General features: G+C 43.7%; 1 protein-coding gene across 1 annotated transcript in view; it reads left to right on the top strand.

The window, feature by feature from the left end:
• Positions 1-1854: 1854 nt before the first annotated feature.
• The window catches only part of LOC115085247, a 164363-nt gene continuing 142576 nt past the window's right edge, over positions 1855-23641 (top strand). The window contains exon 1 of the mRNA XM_029591038.1: positions 1855-2457. Coding sequence (XP_029446898.1) covers positions 2358-2457 — 100 coding nt within the window. The 5' untranslated portion in view covers positions 1855-2357. The remainder of the gene's footprint in view (positions 2458-23641) is intronic.

Genomic DNA, 23641 nt, shown 5'->3' with positions numbered 1-23641 from the left:
AAAGTGAGTAAACCCCCCTGGGGGAGGGGGATCATGTGTGAACCCTGACTCCTCCAGAGGTGTTCAAAAGAAACAACAGATGTAAAGTTTATCCAGTGAATGCCCCTCGCCCTCTTCAATCCCATCCTTTTCAAGAAAATGCCCTTATCCAGCTTCAACACCCACCCCTTCTACTTTTATGCTCCCCATTTCCCTGAAGATCCTTAGCCCACCCACCTGAGCATAATTTTAAGTTGGTATTCACCTGCCGAACCTAATAGGGCCCTCAACATGCAAATGCATGTTGATGGCCCTATTAGGTATTCGCACATGATTCAGTAAGTAAAATGTGCAGCCAAGCCGCACATTTTACTTTCAGAAATTAGCGCCTACCCAAAGGTAGGCGCTAATTTCTTCGGGCACCGGGAAAGTGCACAGAAAAGCAGTAAAAACTGCTTTTCTGTGCACCCTCCGACTTAATATCATGGTGATATTAAGTTGGAGGTCCCAAAGGGTAAAAAAAAAAAAATTTTGAAGTTGGCCGGCGGCTGTTGGGTTGAAAACCGGACGCTCAGTTTTGCCGGTGTCCGGTTTCCGAGCCCATGGCTGTCAGCGGGCTCGAGAACCGACGCCGGCAAAATTGAGCGTCGGCTGTCAAACCCGCTGACAGCCGCTGCTTTGGGGCAAAAGGAGGCATGTCCTTAGCACCTCCTTTTGCCTGTTTCTACCGCCGAACCTAATTTAAATACTGAATCACGCGTGCCGGGATAGCGGGCATTCACCCGCTCTCCCGTGGACTTTACTGAATCGGCCCGCTAGTGGGGCCTGAAACACTCCTTAGACTTCAGGCCCAGTGCTGTCTCCATTCAAAATGGTGCCAGCAGGCTGCTATTCAAGTTATGATCCTAACATGAGATTTGCACCTTTCTGCTGTTTAGTTGGTGCAGGTGCACCCAGATGTACCATATTTGCTGGCTATCTTTATATGAGTTGCCAATTTGTGCCATCTGACAAGGATCTGGACATACCAGAGGCAGCAGTAGAAAATGCAATAAAGGCAATCATTACAGAACTAAATGTATCAGCAACTGGGAGTTATGCACTGGTTAGAAACTGGGTGGGAGCAGCAGTAGCAGCGGGAATAGGTTGTATTAGTATCAGCATCTCTGATGGATGTTTTAGCAATGGAGGGAGCTGGAGCAGCAGCAACAAAGGGAAAGACTACACCAGCAGCGAGGCAGCAGTGGCTGCAAGGAAAATGCTTATTTTCATAGCACCACAGGACATACACAGCACTGTACAATGGTGAGAAGTATTCAGCAACAACAAGTCCCTGCCCAAGAGAGTTTACGGGTTAAGAAGGTAGCTTAGGCCCTGAGAATTAGACCAATTTGCCAAGGTTGCAGGGAGTAACAGAAGCAGGATTTGAACTCTGGCCGCGCTGATTCTCAACACATTGCTCTAAACTACTAAAGGTCACTTGGCTTAGCAGCGACTGCAAAGGTGGCACCAGGGAGGTAGTAAAGGGCATGGGAGGGAAAGACAGTACACATGACAGTATGGGGAGATAGCGCCCAGGAAGCACTCGGACTATCCGGTTTTTTTGTTTTGTTTTTTGCTAATCCCTCTGACTAGCGCTGCTTTCCCGGATGTTATACGATGTAAAATTAGAAGATGAAGAGCAAGCAGGAAAAAGAGATGCTTTAAACACAGCAAAGGCAAAAGATTAAAACACTCTCTCTTTCAGGCTGCAGTAATAGAATTCAACACCTAAAAAGTGTTAAAAAGAGAAAGGGAAAAAAAAGGGAGGGGGAAGCTATTTTAAAAGAAAGTAGAAATAACTGACCTGAACATAAACGGCAAGGGGGACAGCTCCCAACCGAGGTGTTAATTGGCTGCAGTTGCAGATGATGAATTACAGGGCAGAAAACATGCTCAGGGCTGGGGCGAGTTGGTAAAACAATGAACAAACTCACCCAGAAGTAAATCGTCCGTGCGCTGGAAAACGTAGTCTTTCCAGAAGGCGAGTTTTGGGGCCAGGAGCTCTGTTCCTTTTTTTTTTTTTTAATTTGGATATGAAAAAAATTCTTGCATCGGGGACATTAGACTAGTAAAGCAAAGAAATACAAGACGCGCTTTTTTTTTTTTTTGGAACTAAATAGCCTTGATTCTCTTATTCGGAGGCTGAGATTAAGTGAAACCTAGGGTTGGTTCGTCCGTCCCATTTTGTGCCTGATTTATGTAGGAGCCTGAACAGCCTTGCCTCCCTCATTAACAAGGTGAAGCCCCTTAAAGGTTTTAGGCTTAAGTTTAGAAGGGGGAAATAATATATTAATTCACCAAAGGAAAACATTATTTTTTGTTTTTTAATTCCAACAATGGCTAATATGAGCACAAATAATCAATTGGTGGACGTGCTGGATTTCAATGCCAATATTGCTATGAATTTATCCTTATCTATGCAAGAGCTTTTTCCAGGTAAGTGCTGTTTATTTTTCTATTGTTTGGACAAAAATAAAAGTTAAGCAGAATTATAAATAGCTATCCTAATCAGAAGATGCTTATGGTAAATCCTAAAGAAAGCACTATGATGATCCATAGTAGAATTCACTCTGAGCTTTCTCCAGATGTTTTAAACCCTTTTTAAATACGTTCTAAGGCAAGGAAGACCCTGCTAGTATTAAACTGGTTTCAAATTAATTTGTGAAATTCAAATGAAAAAAACTGTTATGTAACTTAATGTAAAGCTTTGTGCCCAAAGGTTTAAGGCTGATAAGTACTTGTATTTCTTCCCTTAACTCAGCACATCTTTGGGATTAGGGAATTGTTGCTATGTTCTTCTTTAAGCCATTAAATTGTGTTACTTTAAAATGCAGCTTGTGAAAATCTCCATGGCTATTCCTATTGTTGTTGTTCTGATTTCTGGAGTAAGATAACTACATTAGCAGATGATTTATTTCTGTGCGATTAAAGCACTCGTTCTGTTTCTGATGAAGAATAATAAGGTGCTTGGGCCTGGTGAGTTTGCTTTGGTGGCTGATTTGTATGTCCCTACCTGCTAAACACAGCTATAAAGGTGTTATATTTTTAGATATCTCTTGAAAAATAGAACCTTTACCTTTTCTTAAAAAAAAAAAAAAAAAAGAGAAGAAATTAGAAAAGAAAATGTATATTCGTGATATACCTATAATAAAATTGCTCACTGAATACTATAGGGAATGCCCATTGTACTCTTCACAACACGTCTGGTAGCTTGTACCAACCACCCATGGCACTATGTACTACTAGCATGCATTTAAAGGGCTAGCCCAAGAACTTTGTATTGCTGTAAGAGAGACCCATCTTCTGCTCCTCTGGCTAGTAATAGATGAGGATGCTATCTAAGCCACATTTATAACCAGGAGGAAGTCGGCTACTTCTCAAGGGTGCCCTTGAACTGCATGGATTTTTTTGTGAATCCTGCCTGTCTGTCAGAGGACATAGCTGTCATGAATGGGCTAGATAAGGAGGATGCATAGGTATCTAAGAATGGCAGCTGATGGCACGGTAGCTCTAGGTGAGGTAGGTTCCACTTAAACTGGCAATCCAAAAAAAAAGCCTTTAAAATTGCTTTTTCTGGGTACTTTCAGGGGTCCTATTTGCTTTTGCCTTTAACCAAAGTCCCTTTGTTAAACAAGACCACCTCTGTTAGCTGAATTTGCACTCTAGAGTGTAACAGGTAGTAATGGTTCTCTAGTTTCCCATCTGTAATTTCTTAATTTTATAATTCTTTTCCACAATGACATATGTCATTTTCATGTGGTGATCCAGATTATCTCCCCCCCCCCCCAAGAAAAATCTGTGAGCTTTCATATGCAATATATACCTTGCAAGTACTAAAAATTGAAACTTGTGTAATTTTTAAATGTTACTTATTTTGGCAATTACATATCTATATATTATATATAGATATAGAAATGTCTGTCTCAAGAAGTATGAGTAAGTGAGGCAATGGGAAGTAAAGGTCCTGAATTTTAATTTTTTTTCTTTTATATTGGGTGAAAAGCTTAATGAAAAATGCTGACGGTGACTTGTTCCAACTCCTTTATTATAATTGCTAGGCCACGCTTTGTAATGTGGTGATGATAACTCCTAGACGTCAAGGACAATAATTATGGGGTATTATTAATTAAAAAGAGGACATTTCTGCCTTTTAGAAAATAGATCTCAAATTTGTAAATAAACTCCTGGTTTTTGAGCACTTCAAATTTTAAAAACTGGTTTCAATGTTTGTGTGAAATAGGTTTTCCTGTCATGGAAAAACTAAATTTACAGCTTTTTTTTTTTGTTTGTGATGCTATATATCTCTGTGTACACTTTTATGTAGCAGAAACTGTGCTAGAAAGGCTTTTATGACAATATATATTCACAAAAGCAGAGCATTTCAGAATCGTGGCCGGTGTGGCACTTCTGTCTTGCATTGTAAATGGTTTTCAGTGACATTCATCCACAACAAAGTAAAATGGCCAGTTAGCAGCAATATCCCCATTTAGAAATCTCTCTAGAAGTCTGACCAAGAAGGAAATGGCACTGTGGAGTACTCCCTTGAACAGGATTGTGGACAGCACCCATGTCGATAGATCTTTTTCTCAGATTATGCATTTTACTTGTCAAGTTTACATCCCATCCAAAGTCTTGGTGCATGCAGTTCTGTTCATAGACCCACAGAACAAGCTTGTGCAGAAATTATTTACCTCGCCCTTAAATTTTAGCCCTTTTGTGGAAACTTTGAACAGGCTTTTGCTTGAATGACTTTTTTTCTTTTTTTTCTTCTGTGGATTTTTCCCTCTTGGAAGGGAAAGCCTTTGGAGGCATGCACTATATAAAAATTGCTCAAGCCATCAGACTTATCTGTATTGGCTTTTTCCTATGTCCTCTTGTCTGATAGGATAAGCATGGGCAGTGCATTTGATGTACTGCGGGCCTCATAGTTTCTTTACTACTGTCAAGTTTCCCCTCCATTCTGAGCAGATATAAGCCTTCTCTGTCAAGCTTAGTTTCTGTTTGTCCCTAACAGAAGAGAAAGTGTTCCAAACAAATGACTGCAGTCTACTTTTTTTTTTTTCCTTTGATAATTGCCCTTTCTAGATAGTTTGCCTTGGACCAGCTGTATTGTACTAATATTAAAGATATCGGATAATGTCCTGTAAATTGTGTGGTTTTTTTTTTAACTGACTAAAGATGCTGCAATTTGATGTATAATATTTGAAAGATTGCTAGCCCCATTCTATTCTGTCACCAAAATTGAAACTGCAATCAGTTCCCTTCTTTGTTTCAAGGACCGTAAAAACTTGTCTAAGTTTTCTGTAATGATGGATTGCTATGATCTTGTTCCTCAACCTCCATACTCGAGTATACTAGTCTTATACACCTAAATATCTTTTCCTATTAAGTTGGGAATCCTAGGAAAAACACTTTGTTTCCTTTCAGCCCTCTGATAACTGCTATTTAGAGAACATAGATCACAGAAAAATCCAGTGAAGCTGCAAAAATCATTAGTAGGGTTGGCGCACACTTAAGAAGTAGTGTTATTATGTCTTGGCATGAAAAAATAGTAAACCAGGAAAACCTAAAGGCTCTCAACTAGGTCCTTATTTGACAGATGTAAAACACATATCAGATTTCAGAAATGTTTCAATATAGTGTCAGGAATTAATTTAAAAAAAAATTTTTTTTTGTTTTTTTTTTAATATAGGTATTTGGTCTAATTTCCCCTAATATACAACTTGCTATATATAAAAAAAATATTGTGGTCATCACTTACAGCATTTTTTAGGTTTGTGCATGATCGAACATAATTTTGGAGACATTTCTATTTCTCACCTTCATGACCCTGAAACTGCTGATGGGGTGTGAAGTCTCTATCAAACACATGCTGCAGGCAGTGTACATAGAATATTTATTTATTTATTTAACAACTTTTAATATACCGACGTTCGTGAGGCACATCACGCCGGTTTACAAGTAACTCAGTTAAAGGAGGAAATTTCAATGAACAGGGGGCTGGGGATGGGAGCAGTCCAGAAAAGGGGTGGGGGTAAGGGAGACAGGAAGAAGAGAGGGAAAGATAGGTAGCGTGAGTGAGAGTATAAAACAACCGTTAACATAAGAAATAAAAGGAACTTATTTACAGAAAAAGGACTATTTACATTAGAGACAATTGGCATAGGATTGATTATATCGGACAAAATTGAACAATTTTGTAAAATTGTAGGAAGATAAAATGGGGAGGGCGGGCAAAGGAGAGGCGAAAGGGAAAGCCTTGGGAGGGGGGAGAAGCCTTAGGAGGGGGGGGAAAAGGCCTTGGGAGGGGGGGAAAGAAAGGGAAAAAAGGGATATACTTTTTTCCCTTTTTCCATAATATACTGTAGTTTGTTTGACTGATTACCTTACCTATGAAATGGTTCCCTGCTAACTGCAGTTTCATAAAAGGAAATCGATGGCCCCATCATCCCCCACCTTGGTTTGATTGCAGCTCTTCGAGCAGTGTTGTATGGAGTTTATTAATATTTTAGAACACTTACAGGATGAGTGTAATCGATGTATGCTCATCTTCAGCACATAAGTCAATATGATGATTTGTTTTCATAAACATAATATTGGTAGTAAAATGAGAGGACTACATCTTATGTATTTTGTAAGTTGATAAACTTTAATTAGTAGGTTTTTCCTGAATGTTTTAGACATTTTAAACAATTTATGCTTGCTTTATGGAATGTATAGCACTCAGCAGAATTATATTAAGAATGAGTTGATTTTATCTTGACCAGTGTTCCCCCTAACCATCATGGGGGGACCTTTTGACTCCTACCTGCCTGGTGCTGTTTCAGCCATCTCGTGGTTTAAACCATGAGGGAGTAGTAGTGCAGGACTTGCTAGCACAGTGTAGTTAGCCATGAGATGATGGTAGAATGATGCCAGGTGGGTAGAAAGAGTTTGGATGTTCCCATGCAGATTAGTGGGACATTGGTCTTTGGATTCCTATAACATGAGCTGTTTTAACAGTTTTTGCTTTTGATGTTGGTCCTTATGTCGGTTATGTGTGCTTTTCCAGTTGTTGACCAAACAAACTATATTCCCCCCATTTGGTTCACCCAAGATTGCATTTTCCAAAATACTGCAGCAGGTAGTAGTGTGATAAAATCCATTCAAACTTTTTTAATAGGCTGTAAGTGACCAGACTTACTCAAAAGGAATTTCTCCCTTGAGAGGCAATAGTAACCTTCATAGGTGATGTTACCCATTTTAATTTATAGCCCACTAGTTCCCTCCTCTTCTACTTGACTAGCAGTTCAGTTAAAACTGGGGCTGAGTACTGACACTGAGCCCTCTTTCACAATGACTTGGATAATTTTTCTTTCCCTGTCCTATCAATTCACTTAGCCCCGTCATTGAAGGATTGATCCTCTACCTGTGGCCCCCCACATTCTACGGCTCCTTCCAGAACTCTATACTTGTAGTCCCTATGTCCAGCCACTTATTGTATCCATTGCATGATGACTGGTGCTCTCTCCTCCAGGGGCTGTGAACGCTGCCTTGCAAGGCATTGCCAGCCCCAAATGGCCTGGGGTGTGGAGTCTTGGCCCAGGAATCAAACCCATGGTATGTAGCACTATAATAAGTCACCAAGCCAACCCAGTGTTAACAAACTCTTTTATGCTGACCCCCCCCAAGCTGGCCAAAAGTTCCTTTTGGGCCGAATGAGCGTTCTGGCGCGACCCCGCGGGGAATCACGTGACGCCGCGTCACTCGACGTGGCGCCGACGTCACGTGCTCCTCGCAAAGGATTGCAGAAATGGCGTCCTCACTCCTCGCTAGTTCACCAGGGAGTTCTGGTAAGTCTTTGGGGGGGGGGGGGATTAAGGAAGGTGAGGGGTTTAACTTTTAATTTTGGATCAACAATCGTGATTTCCCACATATCCAACATAGCTATGTTGGATATGTGGGAAATCCGATCGTTTATGTCTCATCACTTTTTTAAGTAAAAAAAAAAATATGCGTAGCGTTTTACATATGCGGTCAATACGAATGCACACCCCTATTAATTGTTGTATGTTATTTGATCTTAAATGTTTTATTGATGCAACAGTATTTACAGTGGGTGTTCTTTCCTGGTTAGGGCTGTTGCTGTTTGAGTTCTGGGAGTTAGTGTCTTGATATGGCAGATGTATCAATGGGGGGGGGGGGGGGGCAAAATACTGTACTCGAGGTTTTGAGACAACATAGGACCCATCTTTACATGTGAATATCTCTGTTCTGACATCTGAAGAAGCGGCCTATTTAATTTTAAAAGTTCTTGTACAATATTTTCAGGTAAAGGTATTTACTTTGAAGGCAAATGCCTAGGCAGCCTGGCTTATTCTGTTTACCTAATATTGGCGTCTTAGAGACTGATATAATATTTGCATTGTTGTCTTTTACTCGTAAGGTTTTTACTGTTTTGAGTAGAGATGTGCATTCGTTTTAGACTAATTAGATAATTTCAACAAAATTGTGTAATTCGTCCTGTTTCGGGAGTGCCCTGAAATGAACAATCATTCGCCAAAATTCAGGAAAAATTTGAATATCCTGTTAGAGTTAAGTCGAAATTGGTGAAATACAACACCCCCCCCCCCACCCAAAACGTGGAAAAAACAAAGTTAACCATGGGGAAAACAAAGTACAAACTGATACGATATATAAATGATACATATCCTTAGTTCTGAGTGCTGGCAGTTAGTGCTGTTCTTGGTATGGGAGGTTTACTATATTGTAATTGTTTGTTTATGGCTTTCTGAAGGCCAAGTTCACACCCAGTGCATATTACAAAAAGCCTAGTGCCATATGGGTTCAAACTGTGTTTTGCATGTGGTGGAAAGGGGTCAAAGGGAGTGAGACTGAAGGATTGGAGAGGAGGGAATGGGAGGGTAGGGGGAGCAAGATTATTGGTGACTCGGAGTGGAAAGAGGGCTGCGGGAGCAAAACTGAATCCCCTGCTATAAATGCCACCACATACCACTGCATGGAGCCATGGCCCTACTGGCCACACTCTCTGCAAAAAAGAGAATCCCCCACCTCAACTTCACTACAGCTTCCCACCAGACTCTCCTGGCCTCTTTTCTCAAATAAACTATAAGCTGGTGCACAGGGTATCTATCCACTTCCCCCTAGAGTTTCTCCCTCATAATACCACCCTTGTAAGAAATCCTTGCTATAACAATACCTCACTCAACAATAAAGCAAAGGCCTAATGCATTCCCCCCCCCCCCCCTATCATTTCTCTGTATACTCACTGCATTTACTGCATTGCCTGTCTGCTTGGCAAGTTTAATTAGACTTCAAGCTGCCTGTGCCCCTGAAGCTAAAATCAACCATTGTAGAGATTTAGTATTAGCTCTAAGCAGGCAATGTAGAAGTAAGAAGGGTAGAACAGTACAGAGATGTCAAGCATGTCAGAGAGGAAGTTAAAGGAGACCAGAATTAGATTAGGGGGAGCTGAAGATAAGACTGCATTTCACTGCTGTACTTCATTCACTGGGTTTTTTTTTTTAATGCATGCCAGCACAGCTTTACTTTTTTAAAATTAAGAATTCATGACCTAATTTTAAGCATTACTTCACCACCTCCGAACTGGATGGGGGAAGTGATGAGGTTTGATAGAATTCAATACAGGACAAGCTTCTTAACTAAAACTATTCCTGTGCAGCCTGGATCAAGTCCAAGACAACCCTGACCTCATTTCTATTTCCTTGTTTGACAGGGCTCATAAAAATCAGGACTAAGAGTGGCTGCAATTACAACATTCTTTTGATGTGTAAATGTTAAAAAAAAAAAAATACTATTTGAAATCGGAGCAAAATGCCACAGAGGTTTGGACCATAATCCTTTTTCTCGCTATCTAAGCAAATCTGAGATTTGTATGGCCAGTAGGGATGTGAATCGTTTTAGGACGATTAAAATTATCGTCCGATAATTTTAATATAGTCTTAAACCGTTATGGAACACAATACAATAGAGATTCTAACGATTTATCGTTATAAATCGTTAGAATCGTGAGCCGGCACACTAAAACCCCCTAAAACCCACCCCCGACCCTTTAAATTAAATCCCCCACCCTCCCGAACCCCCCCCAAATGAGTTAAATAACCTGCGGGTCCAGCGGCGGTCCGGAACGGCAGCGGTCCGGAACGGGCTCCTGCTCCTCAATCTTGTTGTCTTCAGCCGGCGCCATTTTCCAAAATGGCGGCGGCCATAGACGAACACGATTGGACGGCAGGAGGTCCTTCCGGACCCCCGCTGGACTTTTGGCAAGTCTCGTGGGGGTCAGGAGGCCCCCCACAAGCTGGCCAAAAGTTCCTGGAGGTCCAGCGGGGGTCAGGGAGCGATTTCCCGCCGCGAATCGTTTTCGTACGGAAAATGGCGCCGGCAGGAGATCGACTGCAGGAGGTCGTTCAGCGAGGGTTCCGGCGCCTCGCTGAACGACCTCCTGCAGTCGATCTCCTGCCGGCGCCATTTTCCGTACGAAAACGATTCGCGGCGGGAAATCGCTCCCTGACCCCCGCTGGACCTCCAGGAACTTTTGGCCAGCTTGTGGGGGGCCTCCTGACCCCCACGAGACTTGCCAAAAGTCCAGCGGGGGTCCGGAAGGACCTCCTGCCGTCCAATCGTGTTCGTCTATGGCCGCCGCCATTTTTCGCCGCCATTTTGGAAAATGGCGCCGGCTGAAGACAACAAGATTGAGGAGCAGGAGCCCGTTCCGGACCGCTGCCGTTCCGGACCGCCGCTGGACCCGCAGGTTATTTAAGTCATTTAGGGGGGGTTCGGGAGGGTGGGGGATTTAATTTAAAGGGTCGGGGGTGGGTTTTAGGGGGTTTTAATGTGCCGGTTTTTCGATTTTTCACGATTTTTCACGATATTTTACCCCCCCAAACGGCAACAATACGATTCCCTCCCCCTCCCAGCCGAAATCGATCGTTAAGACGATCGAGGACACGATTCACATCCCTAGCTCTAGAGCAAATAGTACCATGGACAAAAATGTTTCTCCCACCTCCCAACGAATCCCTATCTCCTGGTCTTTTGTGTGGATTAGCAGGGAAGGAGGGTGCACACAAGCTCTCTACAATTGAGCAGTACGGGCGGGCTCCCTCCTTCCTTCTACAGCATTTACTGCCCCTAGGATCCACCCCCCTGCATCTTATCTTCCACCAACATCTTCTCACCTGCCTCTTCTTTCACCCCGGCATCCTTTCTTCTTACTCTTACCCCCTTACTTCTCCTATCCTCAGTACCTACTCCCCTATTTCTTAAATCTTCTCCCAGGCCTGGATTTGTCATTAGGTCCACTAGGCCTGTGCCCAGGGCTGGTGCAAGGATATTAGGTGCCCTAGGCAAACCACCTGCTTTGCACCCATTCTCTTCACCAAATGAACTCCCCAGCCCAAAACAAGTAAAAAAAAAAAAAAAAAAAAATTATGCAACAATAAAATGCAAAAAAATAAAACACTGAGTAAAACCATATTAGTAAAAGGAATATTTCAAAATGGCAAATAGTGATATCCAATAATTAAAAAAAAAAAAAAAAAGCTCCAGAAGAAAAATTGAAAAACAGTGCACACATCAAATATTAACACCCCAATGATCAAAATTAATAAAACTACCTGGGAATTATTTTTATTTCCAGATGCCCTGAGCTTGTCGTGGATTAGCTGATGTGGTGGGGACCCAGGGGTTAAGGTGCACAAACTTTCTCCCTCTCTCCCATATACACGTGCAATTATGTTTCTGTGCTCTCTCCCTCCCTCTCACTAACACCATCCCTCTCTCTCGTACGGCCCACAGAGTTTCTACTCCTCTAGGGTGAGAGCAGAATGAGCTCTGCTCACTGTCACTCATGCCTGCTCTTTGTTGCCCCCTACTGGTTGGTGCCTGAGGCGATCACCTAGTTTGCCTAGTGGATGTGCCAGCCCTGCCTGTACCTAAGGCAGCAGAAATCTGGGAGGGGGATTAGATGACTGGTGACTTGCTGCCTTTCAGCTGTGAATCTGTCAGATCAGACCCAGTTTCCTGATTCAGCCCCATTTCCTCCAGGCAGCATGCAGAGGAGAGCTTGCAGCAGAGACAGCAAAGGGGCTGAGTAGAGATCATTGTGGGGGGGATGAGGGGGGATCGGCTGGGTGGTGTATGTGTGAGACAAAGGGGGGAACAAGGGTAGGGGGGCAGTGTTCCTGTGGGTGAGAGAAGGGCTTGGTGTCAAGGGTATGTCATATTGGGTAGGAAGTTAGAGAGGGGATGCAAGGAGAAGTATGATAGGAAGACCTCCTTCCTCCCCATTGCAACCACTACAATTTAAATCCTCTCTATCTTGATCTTGGAATCTATCCCCTCAGATCCTGGAACCTCACTTGCTTCTTGCCTCCTCTCCCTTCTCCCCAGATCCTACAGCCTGCTCCTGAACCCTTTTCTACTCCCTTTCCTTCATCTATGATCCCCCCCCCCCCCCATCCTTGCAGGGATTAGGACATAAGAGGTTTAAGATATCATGACAGGTAATGCTGGAGACTGTGCAGTAGCTTGAAGGTCAATGTGAAAAAGAAAAATGTGCTTAAGGCAGCACCTTACAGAAATAAACTATATGGAAAACTAAAACAGTAATGTTCCAGGGAAAGGTGAAAAGGTATTGAAGGAATATGGAGAAGTGAGTTCTGAGACATAATCACATGACCATCTTGATAAAGTTGCTTACTTCTGAAGTCTAAATTGCTAAACATTGCAGATTATTGGTAGGAGGGGGTAAGATGAGCTAATGACAAACTCGTATATTCCTGTTTTAAGCAAAACTGCGTTAGATTTTTGTGTGATTCTCATTCATTGTGCCTGATTAATAAAGAAAGAGGAATTTCTAACTGCAGCAACCTTGTGAGTCTGCTGTTTTTGGTTTTTTTTTTTCCTCTCCAGGAGCAAAAATGAACCACAGAAATCTTTAAAAATAGATTTGACACCCTCCTATTCCTCATCCCAGATTCCTAATCTTTCTCATCTCCTATCCTTCACATCCCTGGTCCCCCTTCCTCGCCCCCTGTACTGATACTTGAAATATCTTTTCTTCACCCAATGAAAGAAATACTAATTAGTTTAAATCTTTTAGAATGTAATATAAGATGGAAGTGTGTTTGCCAATTTGTGTTAGAATTTTATAATTTTTGTCACAGGATTTATCACTGAGCTGCCACAGGAAACTAAAGGACAGTGCCTTAATCCTTCTGTTTCCTGTTGTCCAACCTTGAGGAGGGGGGGGGGGGGGTGACAGGAGGTGATAGTGGCAGCGATGAGGCCCCAAAACCCTATCTCTAGTATCCTCTTCCCCATGCCAGTCATCTGCCTCCTGCCACCTCACCCTGCTGCTTCTACCTGCTTCCTTTACAGGCAGAAAACGGTGGCAGTAGCTTTGCTGCAAAATGGGTATCTCCCCATCTATGCCAGACCTACAAACACTTTCAAAACTTATGGGTTGGCAATATCTATATTCTGATCTCACAATGCATAAGGGAAGTGCTGGCCTATGAGTTCTGAATGCGTTTCTATTATCAGTCAGTCTCTGATATATTAGCCACTTTTCATACAGAAATTTAAACAAGCATAAAGTCAGCATTTTTTTTTTCTAGCAGCAATAGGCATTTGCTGTCTAAATCTTTAAAGAAGCTGCAAACCATAGCAGGAACCGGTTGGGGGGGGGGGGGGGGGAGGGGGGCATATGAGTAGTATAGGCTTGAATTAAACTGCTTTACAATGTTATGCAATAACAGAGCAGGATATGAATCAACAGTATGGTCTGCTCACATGCTGGAGCATTGGAAGACAGAGCTCAGCATGTTGCAGGAAGACATCTGGATTGCTAACTGCAGATGCAGAATTATCAAGAGTACAGCTGACTCTTTCCAAACGCCATAAATATGATCTGACACTGCACTGATTCTGTAAGTAAAATATCTTTGCCATCCAGTCTCACTTGAACTCTAGCCAACTGACAATGACCTTGGACAACAAGGCATCCCTCTCGTCAGCAGAATCCATCATGGTAAGACAGCAACTCATGTCATATCCAGTTGGGTATCTGAAAGACCTGGCCACAAAATGCCAATTGAACAAGTATCTCTGAACTTGCTAACCAATAAGAAATGCCTAGCAGACACCTATACTATTACTGACAGGATAAGGTCCACTCATAACACTCACATACAAAACTACAGGCCCAGAGCTCAAATTGGGACGATCACAACAGAAATGCTGAGAACACGACATGGCAGAGGGTCCACACTATATAGAGACGTGCCCCTCTGAAGACTTCTGAGCCAGTTGAAATTCAGGTGATATAGACTGGAGTTTCTCAACCACTGGTCTGTGGACCAGCAGCAGTATTTCTGCAAATGGATAAGGAGGAAGCGAGACTTGCTGTGCAGTCGCGACTGCACCCTGTAATACTACTCCTGTCCCTACTCGCTAACCTCTGCAGTCTGAGGCCCCACCTCAGACAGAAGCAGCTGGATGTTAATGAGACTGAGCCAGGGCCTATTCTGCTTAGGTCCCACCTCCTATACAGAACCAGGAGATGGAAGAGGGGGCACTGTGGGCCCTGAGAGCAGAGCAGATGCTGACTCACTCTCCTGCTAGTTCATTAACATTCAGCTGCAGTTATTCCCCTCACAAAGAACAATCCTCAGGACTGGTCCTCCAGCTGGAATAAAATGTCCCACAGAGCAATGGTATTCATTGTAATAGATTTTTGCTGGCTAATAGTGGGGAGCACTGGTTGGCTGGCGCCATCTTTAAAGATGGCGCCGGCCATCCAGTGCTCCTACCATGTGACAGGGGCCGGCCAATGGCACGGATACCCTGTCACATGGTAAGGGCAAAGGGCCATCAGCACCATCTTTGAGTGGCAGCCGACGGCCCGAGAACGGGAGATTGCTCCCAGGACCACCACTAGACCACCAGGTAACTTAAAAATGTTTTGGGGGGATTGGGAGGGTGGGAGAAGCTAAGGGGTCATCTTTAAAGGGTCGGGTGGGTTTTTATTTAATTGGGCCATCGGCGCTATTTTTGAGTGGCAGCCAAAATGGCGCCGATGGCCCGAGAGCAGGAGATTGGTCCCCGCGCCCCCACTGGACCACCAGGTACTCGTAAAAAGTTTTGGGGGGGGTTCAGGGGGGTGGGGGAAGGTAAGGGATTAGTTTTATAGGGTCGGGGTGGGTTTAGGGGTTGTTTTGGTGTGCCTGTTTTCTCGCCCTCCTCCTCCCCCCCCCCCCCCTCAAATAACTCCTGTTAGTGGACACTAACGGGAGTAATGATTTTTCACGATAAATCGTGAATTTCTATTGTATCACGCACTGTACCGATTTTTGACGATTTAAAAAATATCGGACTATTTTTTTAAATCGTCAAACGATTCACATCCCTAGTATGTGATGTGTCTGTTTGAAATATTTTATTGGTGTTTGGTAAAGGTTTCAAAATTTGCTTGAGTCTTTAATTATTGGATATTCTATTCATCAGCTGTTTTAAAATTATTTTATTAGTATGATTTTATAATTATGATTTATATATCTTGATTTTTATTGATTGTTTCATGAGGAATGGTGACATTTTTGTTTTTCCATTGTTGCACTGTATAGAGTCTGGTGTGATACGTTTTACAGTTTAGTTTTTGTCTGCGCATTTCTATTTATACTTTATGTGGCTTTTTCTGTATTTGTAAGAGTTTGTGTTCTGCATGCAAAGACTGAGATGAAGCAATCTTTTAGCATGTGGTTTCTCTGTAGGGATCTGTAGTAGCTTGGCCTGTTCTGTTTTCCTGATAGGAGGTGTATTGATATTTTAGATTCTGGTGTAATATTTATGGTATTCTTTTTCATAGGTGGGGTTGTTGTTGTTCTTTGAGTTTTGGCAAATGGTCCTCCTGTATCAACACAGTACTATGCCGAAATATAGGGGTGTGTACATATATATGTAAATTATATTGTATATGTAATTGGGTACCCATGGGCCAGTATGGAGAAAAATCCCCTGGGCCACTATTTTCCCTCAATCCGCCCCTGTACCCCCACGCTTATTTGTTTATGCAGACTGATTCAGTCCTTGTTGGTGGTTGTCTGAATGCAAATCCTCTTTTCCCCATTTCCCCTTGCCATTGAAGCAGAGAGCACTGGAGTTGCATTAACCGTGTGAAGGCTTTGAGTAAGGGTAGTAATCGCCAGGTGGTAGCCTCCATTCCAGCAAGCCACCCCATGGCTCTTCTCTTCATTCCCATCTTCTGGCCTTTATCATAGATAACTAACTCCTCCCTGAAATGCCCATTTCCCACCCACCACTTAGCTGTGTAAGTACTTATCTGGGTAAATGGTGCTGAGATTAAAAGAACAGGTGGGGGAAGGAGTATATCCTCCCTCCCCCCCCCCCCCCCCCCATCTTTCACTCTAATTCTCTGCCCCCTACTTCTAAGCACTGCAACTGGTCCATGTAACTTAAAGGTAGCTAGTCTGAGAAACACAAATATAGATCGTAGAGAAGAGTTATGTACTTCTGTTGAGGGAGAACTAACTAGCAGCACAGAGTAGCAATGAAGATATGAGGTTTATAATAAAGTTTAAGGGTAACTTCTGTTGTGTCCTAGTCAGTTTATACTTGGAAAGGAGCCTGTGAGTAGAACAAGTGTTCAAAAAACAGGTTGCATGGACTCCGTCAACGCAGAACAGTGACAGCGGTAGCATGGGCTCCCTCTGCTCCTCCAAAAATCCAGCCAGGCCTGTATCTGTGTGGCCTGAGGTGTGTCATGCACAGCAGCTTAAGGAAACCTGCTCAGCTGCACATGCAGGCACACACCACAGAGAACAGTGATAGTGAGCTTGGAGCTATGGCTGTCTACTCAACCATCCTGCCTGCCCAACAGCCAGCCCTGGAGACTTGCACTACTACAAGGTGCAAAAAAAGATTAACTCCAACAGAAAAAAAAAAGACAAACTGAGCAGGATTAGATCTGGTTTCTAAAACTGAAACACTTAACATAAACCAACTCTGCCTCTTCCGAACAGCACTTTCAGTCAGGTCAGAGCCAGTCTGCATACCTCTAGAACTGGGTTTGGGAGAGTAAGTTTGGCTTTCTTGGTCCACCCTGTCCTCTTTATTGCTGATGTACAAACTGCAATCAAAGGAAGAAGGGAAACCACTGCATTTCCTTCACTATCAGATTTTTTTTTTATTATTTAAACTTTATTAGGTTTTCAAAAAGTACAAGAATCATCGTCAACAATGACATCTATGCGTGGTAACATGTATAAAACCAAAGAACAATATTGATCTCCTTACAATCATGTTAACGCCCCAATTCACTGATGGGTTACATGTCAACAATGACCCAATTACCCCTCCCTCCCCACCCCCCCATCCCTCTCCTCGAGCATGATAATTCTTACTCATTAAACCTGAGTTTGGGCAATTTACAAAATACATCATATGGTTATTTCTAGTGAAAATACACGGGTGATGAGATCAGAGAATCAACCAGAGACTTATCCTAATCTATAAGTGGCCATACATCCAGCAGTGAGCATTTCAAACATAGTAGATCAAGCATAGTAGATGAAGGGAATATAGGGGGTTAGACATTCCAAGGCAGCATACCCAAAATACAGAGATTGAAAACAAGAACTACCCGTCACCCAGCGTTCAGAGGAAGTTGGAGGGCCTTCCAGATTTTAGTATGTCTGGGTACCTGGTCATGCTGAAGCGCAGTAAGGTAATCAAGTCGTTTATGTGTTTGCAGTTTCTCATATACCTCTATCAATGTGGGAACCCGGGAGGATTTCCAATAGCGTGCGATAAGAATCCGTGTGGTCACCAATATATGGGTGCACAATTTCTGTTGAGGGCCACTAAGGTTTTCAAGATGCACATTTAATAAAGCCGTAAGCGGCGTCAGTAAAACAGGAATATGGAATAGCTGATGCAGCCACTCACTCACAGCGGACCATAAAGGGGTAAGCAAGCAACATGTCCACCATATGTGAAAGAAAGATCCCACTTCTCCACAATTCCTCCAGCATGACGAGGAGACAGAGGGGTAGATAATATGTAGCTTCTCAGGGTCAAGGTACCATCGATACAGCATTTTATAGCTATGTTCTTGTAAGCGGGCAGAGACAGAGCACTTACTTGCTGTATGATAAATCTGATTTTTCACCCTAATAGGAATCCGCTCCCCCAGATCAAGTTCCCACTTAGTCATATGTGGGAAGACAATGTCCTCCGTGGTTGTGAGAATGGCATATAACTTAGAGATTTCTTTGGTCATATGGTCAGCTCGTATACACATGTTCTCAAATAACGATCTAGTAGGGCGCATATGCTGCTGGGTACGTATATTCACCAAAAAGTGTCGAATTTGAGCATAAGGTAAAAAAGCAGTGGGGGGTACCTGATACGCGGTCACTACCTGCTCTAAAGTCATTATATCTCCCCCTTGAATCAAGTGGCCCAAAGTAACGATCCCTCGACGATGCCACTCCCGAAACAGGTGAGACTGATGACCCATCACGAATTGTTTGTTATGGGCTAAATGAGTTTGATAATAATAATGATAATTCCCTACCACTCTCTTTCTGAATGTCTCCCATAGTTTGAGAGTGGCATCCAAAGACCAAACGATACAAGAAACCGGCATCCAGGTATTTCTAGGTTGCCACGGGAGGGCCGCCATGGGTACAGGGCCCATCATCAGCTGTCCCGCTTGTACCCACTGTTTGGGGTGAACAGTTTTGGTCATGTCAATGATTGCCTTCAATTGGGCCGCCATATAGTAAGCCTGCAAGTCAGGAACTCCCAGCCCCCCCTGTCTTCTAGGCTGATATAAGGTCTGTCTAGCCACCCTGGGGGGACGCCTACGCCATATGAACTGAAAGAGCTTCCTTTGTGTTTTGCGTAAAAAGGTATTAGAAAGTATGATAGGGAGAGTAGTGAAGAGATATAGGAACCGAGGTAATATGTTCATTTTAATAATGGCGATCCTCCCCAGCCATGAGTAGGGGCCCTTATGCCACTTATCCAAATCTCTATCAATTGCTCGGGATAGTGGTATATAATTAAGTGAGTAAAGATCTTCCAACTTGTTATTTAGATAGATACCCAAATATTTTAACGATTTTCTAGCCCATCGAAATGAGAATGTTTCTGAAATATACTGCATATCAGCAGGGGATAGATTTATGCTAAGCAGTTCTGACTTTTCTATGTTGACTTTAAATCCGGACACCCCACCAAATCTGAGGAGCTCCGACTCTACCGCCTTGAGGGAACTAGTTGGGTGGGATAGGGTAAACATGATGTCGTCGGCAAAAAGGGATAGCTTAAAAGTGCTGTTTCCTACCGAGATACCCGTGACAGCAGAAGAGCTCCGAATACTGGTCGCAAAAGGCTCTAAAAAAATAGCAAAAAGCAGGGGTGAGAGGGGACATCCCTGTCGGGTACCTCTCTGTATAGCAAACCGATCCCCATACCCTCCATTGACTTTAACCGCTGCCTGGGGTGCATTGTACAATTGGGAAATCCAGGTCATAAAGAATGGCCCAAAGTTCATTTTCGCTAAAGTATGAAACAGGAAGGGCCAGTGCACCATGTCGAATGCCTTTTCCGCGTCGACAGACAATAGTGCAACTGGGATATTCTCCTTCTTGGCCCACCACACCAAGTCCAGAATTTTCCGCACATTATCCGCTGCCATTCTATGAGGCACGAAACCCACCTGATCGGAATGAATTAAGCCAGGTAGGCAGATGTTTAACCTCATGGCTAGGAGCCTGGCCAAAATCTTCAGATCTTGGTTGATTAAAGAAATCGGCCGATAGGAGCCGCAGAAAATGGGATCCCGCCCCGGTTTAGGCAATACAGTAACGCCTGCCGTGTTAGACTGGGCCTGCAGTGTTCCACCCTCTCGTAAATGATTGAAGAAGTCGGTAAGATGGGAACTCAGGCAGTCATTTAGTGTTTTATAATATTCGCCAGGTAGGCCGTCCAAGCCCGGTGATTTTCCATTTTTAAGTGACTTAATGACCCACGCCACTTCCGTGGAAGTGATAGGCGAGTCTAGTGCTTGCTGTTGTGTGGGACTTAGGGTCGGGAGCGTGACATCGTTCAAGTATGTGGTAATGTCCGCCTCCTGTATGTGAGAATTACTACTGTAAAGCGTGGAATAGAAATCAGTAAAACATTGCCGAATCTCAGTAGGGTTCCTGGTAATGTGTCCCTCCTTATTCTTAATTTTGGTAATTAGGCTAGTTGCTATGCGTGCTTTCATTTGTTGGGCTAGCATTTTACCTGCCTTATTACTTCCCTCATAGAAACGTTGTTTCAGTCGCTCTAGGTTATACGCCAATTGCTTATCATGTAAGGTAGTTAATTGATATCGAGCTTCTGTTAACAGTCGGTAGACTTTGGTAGATTGGGTCCTATAATGGTCTTCCGCCAACCGAGAGATGTCTGCCTGCAATTGTCGATATTTGCATTCCCTAACTTTTTTGTCTGCGGCCGCCTTGGCAATGCATTGTCCCCGAGCTATCGCCTTCGAGCATTCCCACAAACTACTCCATGTTATGTCTGGAGTTGCGTTCAGTTGGAAATACTCAGTTAGCGTCTGGGACAATTGCTGGGAAAAATCTTTTTGTCTTAGTAAGGAGACATTCAATCTCCAATAGGTCTGACCTCCATGACCTAAATGAGACTGCAGGTCAAACCACACCAGCCCATGATCAGACCAGGTAATGGGTTCTATTTCATGCAAGCCTATTTTAGAAAGAAGACATATGTCCACTAGGAAAAAATCTATACGAGAGTAGGAATTATGAGGCTTAGAGTAATAAGTGTAGGAACGAGAGCGGGGATGGTTATGACGCCAAAAATCCTCAAGATGTTCCTTTTTCATGATAGCTTTGAGTAAGGTTCTAGCCTTCTGACTGGTATGCTTAGAAGCTTTACCCTGGTATGAGTTGTCTAAATCTGGAGCAATCGTGAGGTTAAAGTCACCACCCCAAATAACATGCCCCTCACCGTGTGCCTGAATTAAGTGCTGTATTTTAGGTAATAGCTCTGCTGGATTGTGGGTAGGGGCATACATGGAAATGAGTGTATAAATGTCAATACCCACTTTAATTTTAAGGAAAACAAATCTACCATCGTCATCAGCTATGAGTACCAGTTGATCAAATAAGATATCAGCAGAGATAAGGATGCCCGTGCCCGTGTACTTATGGGTTTTCCCTGCAGCAGCTAAATAAACATGGGGGTAATCCCGAAAGTTCAGCAAGCGCTCATGCCTCCTCCTAATATGCGTTTCCTGCAAAAATATTATATGAATTTTCAACCGCTGCAAATCTTTGTGCAGTAAGTAACGCTTGCGATATACATTTAAACCCTTAACATTAAGGGTGGCTATACGAATAGACATAAGGCAAGGTGATTAGGGAGAAGAAGAATCAAAAAATATGCATGAGCCCCATTGAAGACCACTCTGCCCTCTCCCCCTCCACAAGCATAAACATTAGTGCAGGGTACATGAAGGAGCCGAAATTGAAACACTAGAAAGCCATTATTAACAAGCCCAAATGTAGTCTGCCCGGAGAGAGTAACCCTCAGATTCAGCATGATCCGCATAATTAAACCCGCGGATCCTCTAAGGAGAGGAGTCATCGTCCCAGACCAATAGCCCATACCCCGCCCCCCCCCCCTCCCCACTCAATCAACTATAACATACATACAAACAAAAATGAACCCGAGTCTAACTTAAATAAAGAAAAGTCCACGGTGCATAACCTTAAGGTCCTTTTCAACCTGAGTGTATCTCATTATCGCACACAGTCAAAGCAAACAATGTTTAAAATAAGCAAACTTCCCTTTTCCACGCGGTTCCCGCCTTCAACTGGAATCCTGTTGAAACACGGGGATGTAGTGAGAACGCGGACACCTTAGCGTCCGTCTAAAGTCACCCTTGATCAGAAAGTGACTCCACTGCGACGCTGCTTCTGTAGGCCGCTTTTCTCCGGGGTCTCTCTACTCTGTGCCAGGTTGACGCGTTAGTGAAGTGCGGCTTGTTAGGCGCCTGAGTAGTTTCAGGTAATTCTGCTGGAATGCCCGCTTCCTTCAGCACGGCTACTGCCTCGGCCGCATTCTTTAGACGATAGGTCTTCCCCGCGCGCTGGAAGGACAAAGAGAAGGGGAAGTTCCATCGATATTTAACCTCCGCTTGCCTCAAAGCATTCGTCACCGATCTCAGGCCATACTGCTTCTGTAGGGTACTAGCGGCTAAGTCTTGAAAGACCGCTACGGAGATATTCTGCCAGTCCCAGGATTTCTTTTTCCGAGCTATGTTAAGGATTCGCTCTTTTTGGGAATAGCTTTGGAAATTCATAAGAATATCACGGGGCTTGCCATCCCTCCGAGCTCCGAGGGCCCGATGAGCACGCTCAAGTAAGATGGCGCCGATCTCCTCATGTTCGCCATTTGCAGGCTCAGATCTTTCCTGCTCACACAGATATCTGCAGAAGGCCTGAGCGGTAGCCATGCTATCCTCAAATTCGGTAGACTCCGGAATCCCCCTTAGTCGGATGTTTTGGCGCCGGGACCTATTTTCTAGGTCTTCGAGCTTGTCGGAAATTGTTAAAAGTTCAGCTTGCGTCTCAGATTTTGCTTTGTCCAGATCCTGAAGTAGGACCTCGTGCCCTTCTGTGCGTATGTCGATTTCATCGACCCTGTGGCCTAGGCTGAGAAAATCATCGCGGAGCTCTGCGAAGGATGCCAATAGCTCCTTTTTATTATTTTTGATCTCCGAGCGCAGGTCCATAAACCATTCCCGCATCTGGCTTTTAGTAAGGATATCCGCCGCCTCTGGAGTGGTGTGCACGGTATGTGGGGGCGATAGTATCGGAGCTTCTTCCTCCGGTCTCCCGTCTTCCCCCATCGGACATTCAGCCAGCTCGACTCCCGCTTTCCTGGAATCCGCCGCCATTCTCGTGAAAGAGAACTTCTGCAGTTCACTTTTTTTCTTAGGATTCATCAGCCCCTTTTACACAGGGCGAGATCAGGTCCTGTATAGCGCAGATCGTGGGAAAAAGCTACTGAAATCGGGTAATATAGTTGAGTGGTTCGGGGAGCCCTGGGATCATGCGGCCATCTTGGTTCGCGGCGAACAGCGCCCCCACTATCAGATTTTAAGTGAAGAAGTGTGACAATTCTGAGCTGCCAAGTCTAAAATAGAAAATATTCACCGGATAATTATAATCCATACCCCCCAGGCTCCCGTGATTTCAGCAGTTGTGGGAGAAACCACATAGCCTGTTGTCACATAATTTTACATTCTGCTGCACAATCCTTGAAGCTTCCCCACCTCCTAATTCAGTCATCTGAAGAATTCTCCAGGTTGACTGCTTTCAGTCTTGGCGCTCCTTCTGCTCCTGCCCCTCCTCTCACTGACAGCCTGCAGGAACAAGAAGGAATAGCGTGAGGAAGAGACACTCTGCTCCCTGATCCAGCCAATCCTTTCCTATTGTCTCCCTATGGCACAGAAATGAGTGATCAAAGCTCTTTCGGGCCGATACAGTAAAGT

The sequence above is a fragment of the Rhinatrema bivittatum genome, chromosome 2, assembly GCF_901001135.1.
Source record: "Rhinatrema bivittatum chromosome 2, aRhiBiv1.1, whole genome shotgun sequence".
In the NCBI taxonomy this organism is placed as follows: domain Eukaryota; kingdom Metazoa; phylum Chordata; class Amphibia; order Gymnophiona; family Rhinatrematidae; genus Rhinatrema; species Rhinatrema bivittatum.
Note: the sequence above shows the minus strand (reverse complement) of the source record. Positions and strands in the feature narration are given on the sequence as shown.